The 13,370-nt window shown below is 42.1% G+C and overlaps 1 protein-coding gene across 3 annotated transcripts in view; it reads left to right on the top strand.

Moving 5' to 3' along the window:
* The window catches only part of CCAR1 (cell division cycle and apoptosis regulator 1), a 48,279-nt gene that overhangs the window by 3,576 nt on the left and 31,333 nt on the right, over positions 1 to 13,370 (top strand). For 2 of the 3 annotated variants that reach the window (XM_084751927.1, XM_084751926.1), the window contains exons 3-8: positions 2,531 to 2,703; positions 3,453 to 3,497; positions 5,290 to 5,322; positions 8,800 to 8,993; positions 12,060 to 12,174; positions 12,293 to 12,485. In XM_084751927.1, the coding sequence (XP_084608053.1) occupies positions 2,531 to 2,703; positions 3,453 to 3,497; positions 5,290 to 5,322; positions 8,800 to 8,993; positions 12,060 to 12,174; positions 12,293 to 12,485 (753 nt within the window). Of the gene's footprint in view, positions 1 to 2,530; positions 2,704 to 3,452; positions 3,498 to 5,289; positions 5,323 to 8,799; positions 8,994 to 12,059; positions 12,175 to 12,292; positions 12,486 to 13,370 lie in introns of those variants that run through there. The other variant, XM_084751928.1, reaches the window with a different exon arrangement.

The raw sequence follows: 13,370 nt of genomic DNA, 5'->3' as shown, positions 1-13,370 counted from the left end.
CTAACACTTTAATTCTAACGAAGAGGCAGAGGCAGGTGGATCTCTTTGAGTTTGAGGCCAGTCTGGTCTACAGAGTGAGTTCCAGGACAGCTAAGACTACGTATAGAAGGCCCTGACTCCATATCTCCCCAGAAATAATTTTGTTTTTTGTTTTTTGTAGACTAAGCTGGCCTCCATTCACCTGCCTGTGCCTCCAGAATGCTGAGATTAAAGGCGTGCACCACCATACCCAGCTATAATTTATATTTATTAAAGTTACATTTATTAATTATTTATTTATTTAGGCTTTTCGCGACAGGGTTTCTCTGTGTAGCCTGGATTCACTTTGTAGACCAGGCTGGCCTCGAACTCACAGCCATCCACCTGCCTCTGCCTCCCAAGAACTGGGATTAAAGGCGTGCACCATCACTGCCAGGTTTCAAATTACGCTTGTATGTGCCTCTGGGGTATGTGTTTGAGAGAAGGAAGGAGGGAAGGGAGAAAGACAAGACAGACTGACTTTGCATTTGGAATTCAGAGCCAAGTTGTAGAAGTTATTTCTTTTATTTTGTAGGGTAGGTCTTATGAATTTAATTTAGGTTGCCAGCCATGGTGGCAAGCACATTTACTCAATGAACCTTCTCAATGATTCCTTATTTACCTTTTTTTGTGCCTGTAGTGTATATGATTGCAGTTGTGTATTTGAGTGGAGCTTACAGGACAACTTTTGGAAGTGGATTCTGGGGATCTAACCCAGGTTGTCAGACTTGCATGGCAAGTGCTTTTACTCTCTTGAGTCGTATTGCTGGTTCAATTATGGTTTTCATTTGTTTGAATTTAATGTAGAAATACTGACTCTCTAAGAATTTAATGCCAGGGACCTTAAAGGACATGTTTTAGCAGTAAAGTGCTCACACAGCACCCACAAAGCCTTACGTTTGATTTCTAGCACATTATAAACTGGGTGTGGTGCTGCATTCATGAAACAAGCACTGTGTGGTAGAGGCAGGAGGATCAGACGTTCAAGTCTTCCGTTAGTGAGTTTCAGGTCACCCTTGACTGCAAGTGTTCTTGTCTTGTCTTATTTGTTGTTGTTGTTATTTTGTCAGTTCTGTCACAGCAGTTCCCCACTTCTGATACCATTCTGTTTTTAGATTTCTGTTACTGTGATAAAGACCATTACCAAACTTGGGGTGGAAAGAGTTTATTTCATCCTACAACTCTCAGGTTACACTCCCTCAGCGAGAAATCAGGGCAGTATCTCAAGGTGGGACTAAAAAAGAATTGCTGCTTACTGGCTGCTCCCGTTAGCTAGCTCAGCCCTCTTAGAGTACCCAGGACCTCCCAGCCAGGGTGGGCTACAGTAGGCTGCACTGTCCCACATCAGTTGCTAAGGAATGTGAGTATAGGCCAGTGTTGGAGGGGTTTTCTCAGTTGTTTAGTGAGGGTTTCTATTGCCGTGAGGAGACCCCATGACCATGGTAACTCTTATAAAGTTGGGGCTGGCTCACAGCACAGAGGTTTAGTCCATTATCGTCCTGTGGGAGCATGGTGGAATGCAGGCGGGGGCTGGAGAGGCCGCACAGAGCTCTACATTTGTATCTGCAGGCAGCAGGAAGACAGGGTGAGCCACTGGGCCTGGCTTAAGCTTCTGAAACCTCAAAGTCCACCCCCAGTGACACACTTTGTCCAACAAGGCCTCATCCTTTCAAATAATGGCACTCCCTATGAGCCTGTGGTGTCCATTTTCATTTAAACCACAGTTGTGGGTCATTCCGTTAAACATTACTATGGATTGTGTCAAGGTGACAAAAATAGCCAACCACGCCTTTTTTTTTTGGCCAGTCCCTCCCCCCTCTTTTTTTTTTTTTTAAAGATAAAATCTCATAGAGCCAAGGCCAGCTTTGAATTCCTGGTTTTTCTTTTTCTTTCTTTCTTTCTTCTTCTTCTTCCTCCTCCCCCCCTCCTCCTCCTCCACCTTCTTCTTCTTCTGTTTTTTTTTTTTTTTTGAGGGTTTCTCTGTGTAGCCTTGACAGCTGTCCTGGACTTGCTTTGTAGACCAGGCTGGCCTCGAACTCACAGCAATCTGCCTGCCTCTGCCTCTCTGAGTGCTGGGATTAAAGGCGTGCACCACCACGCCCGGCCCTGAAAATAGTTTTAATTTATTCAATTTATCTATACTTAGACCTAGCTGTCCTAGAACTTGGTATGTAAACCAAGATGGATTTAAACTCACAGAATCTGCCTGCCTCTGTACCCCACACCTTCTAGTCCTGGGATTATAGGTGTAGGCCACCACATCCAAGTTTGAAAAATCCTTTGTGTGTGTGTGTTTGGTTTTTTTGAGACAGGGTTTTTCTGTGTTTCCTTGGCTGTCCTGGACTCACTTTGTAGACCAGGCTGGCCACCATGCCCGGAGAAAAATACTTTTGATTAGACTCTGGGTCTAGGTGTTGTGTTACTGCAGTTTTTCTTTAGGTTTGTCATGGGAGATTGCCACACTGGAACCAAGTAATCTTGATTGCTCTCTTCTCTTTTAATCTCATTTTAGCCGCACTAGGTGTTCAGCAGCCATCACTTCTGGGAGCATCTCCTACCATTTATACCCAGCAGACTGCATTGGCGGCGGCAGGCCTTACCACACAAACGCCAGCAAACTATCAGTTGACACAAACTGCAGCACTGCAGCAACAAGCTGCAGCTGCTGCAGCTGCACTACAGCAGGTGAGTTTTCAATGATGCATGAGAGCATAAAAATGGTAGTCTGTACCAAGGCTGCTTTGTTCTATCTTCTTTGTTCTGTCACTTGTTCATTTGTTTTGAGACGGATTGTCTGTATTGTTTTTTGTTGGCCTTGAACTCATGAGTATCTTACTTAGCAAACCAAATGTGTGCCAGTATTACTAGCTGCTACCTCTATATTTTAAACAATGAAGAATCGTTAAATTTATACTATAGCTTTGCTTAGAGGCACATATTTATAATCAGCATTTGAAAGGACAGAGGGAGGGTAATGAATGTAAGGCCTTACCAGAGTAAGAGAAGATTCTATCTGAAGACAAAACAAATTAAAACACAGAAAGTTTCCATGCTTTGCACAAAGTATAATTGTATTGTCAGAAATCTTTTACTTTTGTTTTTTAGAGACAAGGTCTCACTATGTAGCTGGAACTCATTTTGTAAATCAAGCTGGCCTCGAATTCATAGAGATCCACTTGCCTCTGCCTCCTAAGTGCTGAGATTAAAGGTATATGCCACCCTGCCCAGCAGAATCTTAAATTCTTCATATATACCTCAACTATTTTATGAAACTTCTGGCTTCAGTAGCTCTCAGAGTATAATTAATCACTATTTTGTTAATTTTAGATGAAGTGTAGGTGGTTTAGAAAATTTTCAGTGTAGTAGTTTTTATCTGTGTGTGCATTACTTTGAGAATGAATAAGCCTAACCTTGTCTTTAATAATCTTTTTCAGCAATATTCACAACCTCAGCAGGCCTTGTATAGTGTGCAACAACAGGTTTGTGTAAATTTTTTATGTTAAAAATTGATTTTAAAACAGCCATTCCCCTGTTTCCCCAAATTAAAGTGATACACTTAAAAGAGAAAAGATTTCTTTATTATTTATACAGTATTCTTGCCTGCATGTATGTCTGCAAGCCTGCAAGCCAGAAGAGGGCACCAGATGGTTGTGAGCCACCATTTGGTTGCTGGGAATTGAACTGTCAACCTTTGGAAGAACAGCCAGTTCTCTTAACCTCTGAGCTATCTCTCTAACCCCAAGTGATAATACTTTTAAATTCCTTCTTGCCATCAATCTTAAAGTGTGATTTATTTATGTATTTATTATTTATATAGTGCTCTGCCTGCATGTACACCTACAGGCCAGAAGAGGGCATCAGATCACATTATAGATGGTTGTGAGCCACCATGTGGTTGCTGGGAATTGAACTCAGGACCTCTGGAGAGGCAGTCAGTGCCCTTGACCTCTGAGCCATCTCTCCAGCCCTTAAAGTGTGATTTTTAATCCTTTGGGTGGTATAGGAAACAGCTAAACTAAGCCTACACCACAACATACCATTTCCCTCATCCTCAGACAAATCAACTTTTTAAAATTTAACTTAATATAATTGTTTTTGAGACAGTCACACTGTGTAGCCATGGCCTAGGATTCTGGCGGTCTTGGAATTTACAGAGGTCTGCCTATGTTTGCCTCCCACGTGGTAGATTAAAGATGTGCATCATTACAGTGGTTTCCAGTTTCTTTATTCTTTTAGTTTATTTATTGTATATGAGTGCTTTTTCTGCGGAAGAGGGCAGCAGATCTCATTAAAGATGGTTGTGAGCTACCATGTGGTTGCTGGAGTTAAACTCATGACTATTGGAAGAACAGTCAGTGCTCTTACCTCTGAGCCATCTTTCCAGCCTCTTTTATTCTGTTTGTTTCTTTGTTTATTTTCCTGAGACAGAGTTTCTCTGTGTAGCCTTGGCTGTCCTGAACTCACTTTGTAGACCAGGCAGTCCTTGAACTCACAGAGATCAACCTGCTTCTGCCTCCCAAGTGCTGGAATTAAAGGTGAGTGCCAGCATGCCCTGCTCCCTTTATTCTAATCTAATGTAGCTTAATACTTATTGAATGGCTTACTTAGAAATATCAGATGTAGCTGGGCGGTGGTGGCACACGCCTTTAATTCCAGTACTTGGGAGGCAGAGGCAGGCGGATCGATGAGAGTTCAAGGCCAGCCTGGTCTACAAAGTGACTCCAGGACAGCCAAGGATACACAGAGAAACTCTGTTTCAAAAAACAACAGAAGATCTGATGTTTGCTAGATCTGATGCCCTCTGACACCACAAAGCATACACTTGGTGCAGTTATAGATCCCAGGCAAAACACCCATACACATAATATAAAATAATAGATACATTTTTAGACAGATGCCTCAGAGGTTAAGAGCACTGACTGTTCTTCTAAAGGTCCTAAGTTCAGTTCCCAATCACATGGTGGCTTATAACCATCTTCAATGAGATTGGTCTCCTCTTCTGGGATGCAGGCAGAATACTGTATACCTAATCTTTAAAAACTTTTTCAAAGCTGGGTGTTGTGGCGCATGCCTTTAATCCCAGGCTAGGCAGAGGCAGGCATATCTATGTGAGTTCAAGGTCAGCCTGGACTACAAAGTGAGTCCAGGACACCCAGGGCTGTTACACAGAGAAACCCTATCTCGAAAAACCAAAATAAATTCTCAGAATATCTCTATAAATCATCTCTGAAAGAGCAAAACTGACTAATCTTTTTTGTGTTTTATTTTCAGTTACAGCAACCCCAGCAGACTATTTTAACACAGGTTAGTTTGCTCTTACTTTTTTTCTTTTAAGTATCTGAGTTATTTCTGTTGTAGTTTTCATTAAGAGTTTAAAGATAATTGTTGTATTTGTATACTAACATTGCAATATTTATTTTTGCCTAAAGATGGAATAATGTGTTTTGTGTTGAGAATAGAATATTATATGCTTCCATTTCTTTTACTTGTTTTTGGTTTTTCGGTCCCGGAGCTCACTCTGTAGACCAGGCTGACCTCAAACTCACAGATACCCTGGAGTGCTGGGATTAAGGACGTGTACCACCACTGCCTACCTGGTTTGTTTTCTTGTATCCCAGGCTGGCCTCACCTGGCTATGTAGCCATAGTTGACCATTTTCATTTCTCCTTCTCTTCCTCCAGCTCTTCTGCTGTGGGGATTACAGCCATGTTCTTTCTTTCTTTTTTTTTTTTTTTTTTTTTTTTTTTTTTTTTTTTTTTTGGTTTTGTGAGACAGGGTCTCTCTGTATAGCCTTGGCTGTCCTGGACTCTCTTTGTAGACCAGGCTGGCCTCGAACTCACAGTGATCCGCCTGCCTCTGCCTCCCGAGTGCTGGGATTAAAAGCGTGGGCTACCACGCCTGGCTACAGCCATGTTCTATTGTATCTGCCTCTTTCTTTTTTGAAACTGGGTTTCTTTATTTATCCCTGGATGCCCTGGGCTTACTTTGTAGACCAGGTTGGCCTCAAACTCACAGCGATCCACCTGCCTCTGCTTCTGAGTGCTGGGATTAATGGCATCTACCACCACTGCCTGGCCTATGTCTGGTTCTTATAAAGTTCTGAAAATCTGTGTTAGTTAATTAGAGAGCATATGAAAAGACATCTTAGCCGAGTGTGATGGCTCATGCCTTTAATCCCAGCCCTCGGGAGGCAGACAAGGGCGGATCTTTGTGAGTTTGAGGCGAGCCTAGTTGCCAAAGTGAGTCCAGGACAGCCGGTGAGAAATTTTGTCTCAAAAATAACCCAAAAAACCCCTCCAAAAAACAAGACATCTCATGTCTTATTCTTGCTTCCATGTTTGTACACTTATGTGTGCAAGAAAGGTAGGATCCTGAGCTTGCGGTTGAGAGCAGGAGGATCAGGGAGCTGGACTTCTGCCCAGTCATAGGCATCATCTTTATTAGCCAATCAGGGATAATTGGGGAAGGTTCCTTGCATCATACGAGTACAGGAGATGGTTCACCATTCATAACAATGCGCATGGCAGTGCCAGATATTAGGGCACTAAAATCAGCATTTTGTCTGAAATATGAGGCCAAGTCATAGAGGAGCTGGTCCACAGGAACATTTAAAAACATAATGCACAAGACCCTCCTCCAACGCTCTGGTGCTCTCTTTTGACCACATTGGGTACCACTTGCATATAGTGCCCTTAATGCACACACACAAAAGGCAGTGGTAGTGCACGCCTTTAATCCTAGCACTCGGGAGGCAGAGGCAGATGGATCCCTGTGAGTTCAAGGCCAGCCTGGTCTACAATGTGAGTCCAGGACAGCCAAGGCTACACACAGAACCATGTCTCAAAACAAAAACAAAACAAAACAAACAAAAAATAAATAAATAAAACCTCAGCTGGGCGTGGTGGCTCACGCCTTTAATCCCAGGACTTGGGAGCAGAGGCAGCTGGATCTTTTTTATTTTGAGGCCAGCCTGGTCTACCAGTGAGAGCAGGACAGTCAAGACTACACAGAGAAACCCTGTCTCCAAAAGCAAAAACAGACAAATAAAATCTTCTGGGCTGGAGAGATGGCTCAGCAGTTAAGAGAAAAAAAAAGTTGTAGCAGCACTAAGCATATCCTCTCCCACTGAGACCAGACAAGGCAACCCAGCTAGGGAAAAGGCACCTAAAGGCAGGCAATGGAGTCAGAGACAACCTCCTCCACCCCCAGTTGTTAGGGGACCCACATATGTGTAGGGGTCTTCGTCCAGCTCATGAATGCTCTTTGGTTGTTGGTCAGTCTGTGTTACCTCCATGGGCACAGCTTAGTTGACTCTGTAGTCTTCTTGTGGAGTACTTGATCCCTCCAGCCCCTTCAGTAATTCTTCCTACTCTTCCACAAGACTCCCTGAGCGCTACCTTTTTTTTTTTTTTTTGGTGTGGGTCTCTGCATCTGTTTATCAGCTACTGGATGAAGCTTCTCAGAAAACAGTTGTGCTAGGCTCCTGTCTACAAGCATAGCAGATTATCATTAATAGTGTCAGGGGTTGCCTCTCTCCTATGGCATTGGATTCAAAGTAGGACAGCCACTGGTTGGGCATTCCCTCAATCTCTGCTCCATCTTTATTCCTACACATTTTGTAGGCAGGATACATTTTGGGTTGAAGGTTTTATGAGTAGGGCGGTGTCCCCCTTCCCTCTACTGAGAGTCCTACCTGGGTACAGGAGGGGTCAACTTCAGGCTCCATATCCCCTGTTGCTAGAAGTCTCAGATTAGGCTGTAATTTGGGTTACATCGGAGGTTCCTGCCTTAAAAATCAAGCAAACAAAAACTAAATTTCTGCTGGGTATGCCATTAATCCCAGCTCTCAGGCCGAAGCAGGCAGATCTCTGGGCCAGCCTAGTCTGCAAAGGAGTCCAAGACAGCCAGGACTACAAGAGAGACCCCATCTTGAAAAAACAAAAAACTAAACTAAACTAAATTTCCTCTGGGGTGCTTACTTAATGTGTTTGAAGCCCTAGATTTGATTCTTAGGAGTGGCAGACACATATTTGAACACACACCACGAACAAAAACGTAAATGGGCACATACTCAGTTTCTTTTGAAAAATTGCTTGAAGTTATTTACTTAAGTATGTGGTGGTGTATGTTTCAATGCATGTCAAGATCAAATGATGATTTGCACATGTCGATTGTCTCCTATGTGCATTCTGAGACTTGAGCTCAGGTATCAGGCTTGGTAATGAATCTGCTGAGCTTTATCTCTGACTCTTTTTTCTTTTTTTCTCTGAGACAGAGTTTCTCTGTGTAGCCGTAGCGGTCCTGAACTCTCTTTTGTAGACTAGGCTGGCCTCAAACTCACAGAGATCTGCCTGCCTCTGCCTCTCTGAGTGCTGGGATTATGGGTGTGTGCCACCATGCCTGATTTCTGACTTATATTTTCAATTCCTAACAAAACTCTCCAATTAAGTAGAAAAGCTATAGAAGTTTTTTTCCTTGGAACCGGTGTCTCCCATGCTATGCTTAAGAACATTGGCACCTTAGGAAACTAAGGAAGTTTGCTGAGACAGCAGCACAGACACTCCATGCAGGCTAGACTGTCTGGTCAGTGAGCCTGCTTCCATCTCTTCAGCACTGAGATTATAATCAGTCACCAACGCACCTAGTTTATTGTTTGTTTGTTGTTTTCTCTGTTTGGTTTGAGAATGGAGCTGTTTCTTACTAGTGTAATACCTGAGTTTACAATGATTTTTAATCTTTAGACAATTACAAGTCTTAATGTGATGTTGCTTTGTTTGATAGCCAGCTGTTGCATTGCCCACAAGCCTTAGCCTGTCTACTCCTCAGCCTGCGGCACAGATTACTGTATCATATCCAACACCAAGGTCCAGTCAGCAGCAAACTCAACCTCAGAAGCAGCGTGTTTTCACAGGAGTGGTTACAAAGCTCCATGATACATTTGGATTTGTGGATGAAGATGTATTCTTTCAGCTTGGGTAAAAATTTCATTAGATATTGATTGATGATGGGTGTAGTAACATTTTTTTAATCATGGCAAAATTTATAGTTTATAATTTTATTTTTAAATCACTATTTCTGTATATTTGTACTTATGCTCTTTTTAGATAAAATAACATTTGTGTATGTGTGTAAATATGTTTGTGAGTCGGTAGTTACACACTTGTGGAGATAGAGGTTCTCCCATGTCATGTGGGTTCCAGGCTGCTCAGTGTTCAAGCTTGCTAATAAATATTAATTCCTTTTTTTTTCCTTTTTTATTTTTTATAAATGTTAGGTGACAGTTCTAGTAATATATTCAAGTCCATCCAGGCTTAGAATAAAATTAGAGATTGAGGCAGGCATGGTAGCACACACCTTTAATCCCAGCATTGAATGGCAGATACAAGTGGACCTCTGTGATTTCCAGGCTAGCCTGATCTACATAGTCTAGAACAGCTGGGTCTTTATAGAAAGACCTTTGCTTCAAAACAAACAGATAAAATAAGGTGGGAGTTGAACTAGCCTATTAAAATCTAATCTTGATTTTATACGCATTTAATACTGACTAAATTTTTTTCTCAATTTTGTGTGATTTGAAGGAAATGTGTTGTGCCGACCAGAGGTTGTCTTTGTTCTCTATTCTTTTCTGTTCTCCATCATATATTTATTCTATGACAAGATCTCCCATTTACCTCTGCCTTCAAGTCCTGCCAGTCCTGTGGTTACAGGTATATACCACCATGTCCGCCTTTCATGTGGATTCCTCAAATGTGTATAGCAATGAATTATCTCCTCTGGCCCTAAAAGTAAGGGTGGTAGTAGTTACTTTGAAATAGCATCTCATTAGACAGCTGGCTTGGAATTCACTGTTAAAGACAGGCTTCCAGTGAACTAACTCACAGAGATCCCTCTGCCTTTGACTTCTGAGTGCTGAGCTTAAAATAAAAAGTGTTTGTCATGATGCCTGATGAAAGAATATTATGAGTTTTTGTTTTTTAGTTTGGTTTGGTTAGTTTGGTTTGGTTTTTCGAGACAGTGTTTGTCTCTGTAGCCTTGGCTGTCCCAGACTCACTTTGTAGACCAGGCAGGCCTCAAACTCAACGATCCACCTGCGTTTGCCTCCGCCTCCGCCTCCCGAGTGCTGGGATTAAAGGCCTGCGCCACCATGCCCGCCTTGCTTGTGTGGCAAGTGGTCCACCCACATGCTGAGCCAGGATTAAAGGCATGGGCCACCACGCCCAGCGGTTTGATTAGTTTGTATGCAGTGTTTACTATGTAGCCTTGGCTGACTAGAACTTACTATGTAGACCAGGATGGCCTTGAACTCATAAATATCCATCTACTTCCTTCTGGGCACTAGGATTAAAGATGTAGACCACCCCGTATGACAAATAGTTGTTTTTCTTTTTTCTTTTTTTCTGTGTAGGCTTGGCTATTTCTGGATTCACCCTGTAGACCTTGATCTCATAGAGATCCAAAAGCCTCTGCCTCCTTAGTGGTGTTCTGATAATAGTATTTCCTTCCTAGTTTTTGTGGCAGCAGTTGCAGGAAACAGGATTTTTTTTTTAAGATTATTTATTCGTGTGTCTGTGTGTATATGTGTATGTTTGTGTCTGTGTGTGTATCCTGTGATGTGTGTGTTGTATATGTACATGTAGGGAGTTGTTGCAGGAGTGTATGAACAGAGGAAGATCATGGGGTGTCCTTCTCAACCTTTTTTTTTTTTGGTGGGAGGAGACAGGGTTTTACTTTGTAGCCTTAGTGGTCTGGAACACTATATGTTGACCAAACACCAGACTGGACTTGAATTCACAGAAAAGATCTGTCTGCCTCTGCTTTCTGAGTGCTGGGATTAAAAGACGTACCACCCCTCCCAGCCCTGCCTTTGAATCAGGGTTTATCACTGATCGTGGAGCTAGGCTAGTGTCCAGCAAAACCCAATGAACCTTCTGTCTCTACTCCTTACAACACTGGGTACAGGTGTATGGAACCATGCCTAGCCCTTTATGTGGATTCTGGTGATTGGAACTCAGGTCCTTATGTTTGCACAGCATAAGGCTGTACCCACTTAGCCATCTTACCTTAGGTAGTTTTAATGGACTTCCTTAGAATTAAATACTATGTTAGGGAAACTAATTGTTATTTGAGATTTTCCTGTTGTTGGGCTTCTTTTTTCTAAAATCTTATCCTTAGGCTATTACAGTAGGACAGTTTTGTACATAGAGGAACACTGAGAAAATAAAAGGATGAATTGTTCCTGTACTTGAAGCCTTGCTTACATACAGTAGAAGGTGAAATGTAGTCAGCTTGATAAGGAGTCTAGGGGCGATGGCTCAGAGGTTAAGAGCACTGGCTGCTCTTCAAAAGGTCCTGAGTTCAAGTCCCAGCAAACGCATGATGACTCACAATCACATATAAAGAGATCTGGTACTCTCTTCTAGTGTACAGGCGTGCAGTCAGGCAGGATCCTGTAGAAATAAATGAATCTAGGATTTGGAAAGATGGCTCTACAGTTAAGGGCACTTCATGCTATTGCGAAGGACTATTGTTCAATTTCTAGCATCCATGTCAAGTGGCTCACAACTGCTTATAACTCCTAGGGTACCAATTCATGTAAGCATATATATGTACATCAGACCCATAACAGATAATTAAAAATAAAAATAAATCTTTAGGGGCTGTAGAGATGGTTCAGCAGTTTAAAGCACTCCTTATGCTTCCAGAAGACTATGTCTGGTTCCCATCACCTGATAGGTTCCTAACCATCTGCTAGTTTAGTTTTGGGGATTAGGTACCCTCTTCTGATTTCCATGACACAAATGTGGTGCATATAAAATCACTATAGCCTTTGAAAGACAGAGCTAGTTAGATCTCTGAGGCCAGCTTGGCGTACATAGTGATTTCTAGGCATGCCAAAGCGCATAAAGAGACCCTGTCTCCAAAAGAAAAGAAGCAAAACAAAAGGTGTATAAATGTTTTGTGTGGGAAGATCTTCTTATTGTATATAAATCTATTTGGAAGAATATTTTTCATACTTATATTTTTCTCTTTGTTTCTTCCAGTGCTGTTAAAGGGAAAACCCCCCAAGTTGGTGATAGAGTATTGGTTGAAGCAACTTATAATCCTAATATGCCTTTTAAATGGAATGCACAAAGAATTCAAACACTACCAAATCAGGTACATAATTATTGAATTTGGTACTATAGAAACTTGATACTTGGCTTTTATGTTTTACAGTGCAATTTCTTTTTAAAGAAATTATTTTATTTATATATTTATTTTGGTTTGTTTTTAGAATCAGTCCCAAACCCAACCGTTACTGAAGACTCCTACTGCTGTTATTCAGCCAATTGTGCCACAGACAACATTTGGTGTTCAAGCCCAGCCCCAGCCCCAGTCATTACTGCAGGCCCAGATCTCAGCTGCTTCTATTACACCACTGTTGCAGACCCAGCCACAGCCCTTACTACAACAGCCACAGCAGAAAGGTATTACATGTAATGCATGTTTGTTTCTTGTTTCCAATGAATGTGTAGATGTTTAAACTGCTTAAATAGTAAGAACATGCTTCTAATTCCAAAAGTATCATGGACTTGGGGAAAACATGAAAGGACGCTTAGGTATCATGAACAGAACCTTTTCTACTTCTGAAGTTTCCCTTCTCTTGCTGTCGTAAAACACCCATCCAAGGGGGCTGGAGAGATGGCTTAGAGGTTAGAAGCTGTGTCTGCTCTTCCAGGGGTCCTGAGTTCAATTCCCGCTAACCACATGGTGGCTCACAGCCATCGATAATGAGATCTGGTGCCCCTTGCTGGCATGCAGGCACCCATGTGGGCAAAATACTATGTACATAATAAATAAATAAATAAATCTTTTTTTTAAAACACCATCTAAAACCTACTTAAGGTTATAATCCATCATTAAGGGCAGTCAGGGCAGGAGCTGAGGCAGGAATTGAAGCAGAGACTGTGGAGGATGCAGCTTCCTGATTTGCTCTCCATGGCGTGCTCACCTCTTTCTTATACCTGCCCAATGGTGGGAGCACCCACAGTGGGCTGCGCCCTCCCACGTCAGTCCTTAGTCAGGAAAATGCCTCTCAGTCTGACGCAGATAACTGTCTTTGTTGCAGCTCTCTCTTCCCAGATGATCACAGCTTGTTTCCCATTGACAGTAAAGCTAACCAGTGTAATATGGAAGGCTTTTTATTTTTGATTTTGTTTTCTGATATTTAGAGTAAATATACATAAAATGGACACCATCACTTCCTCAACATATGTAATTGTCATACATTTTTTTTCATGCTTTCTTCCCACCCCTAGATGATTCCTTTTGTTCTCTCAGCCCCCCTTTCTAGTGTCCCGTGTATATATTCC

This window comes from Acomys minous (assembly GCF_964271855.1).
Source record: "Acomys minous genome assembly, chromosome: 13".
Taxonomy (NCBI): domain Eukaryota; kingdom Metazoa; phylum Chordata; class Mammalia; order Rodentia; family Muridae; genus Acomys; species Acomys minous.
The sequence above is the reverse complement of the archived record's forward strand: the minus strand, read 5'-3'. Positions and strand labels throughout refer to the sequence as shown.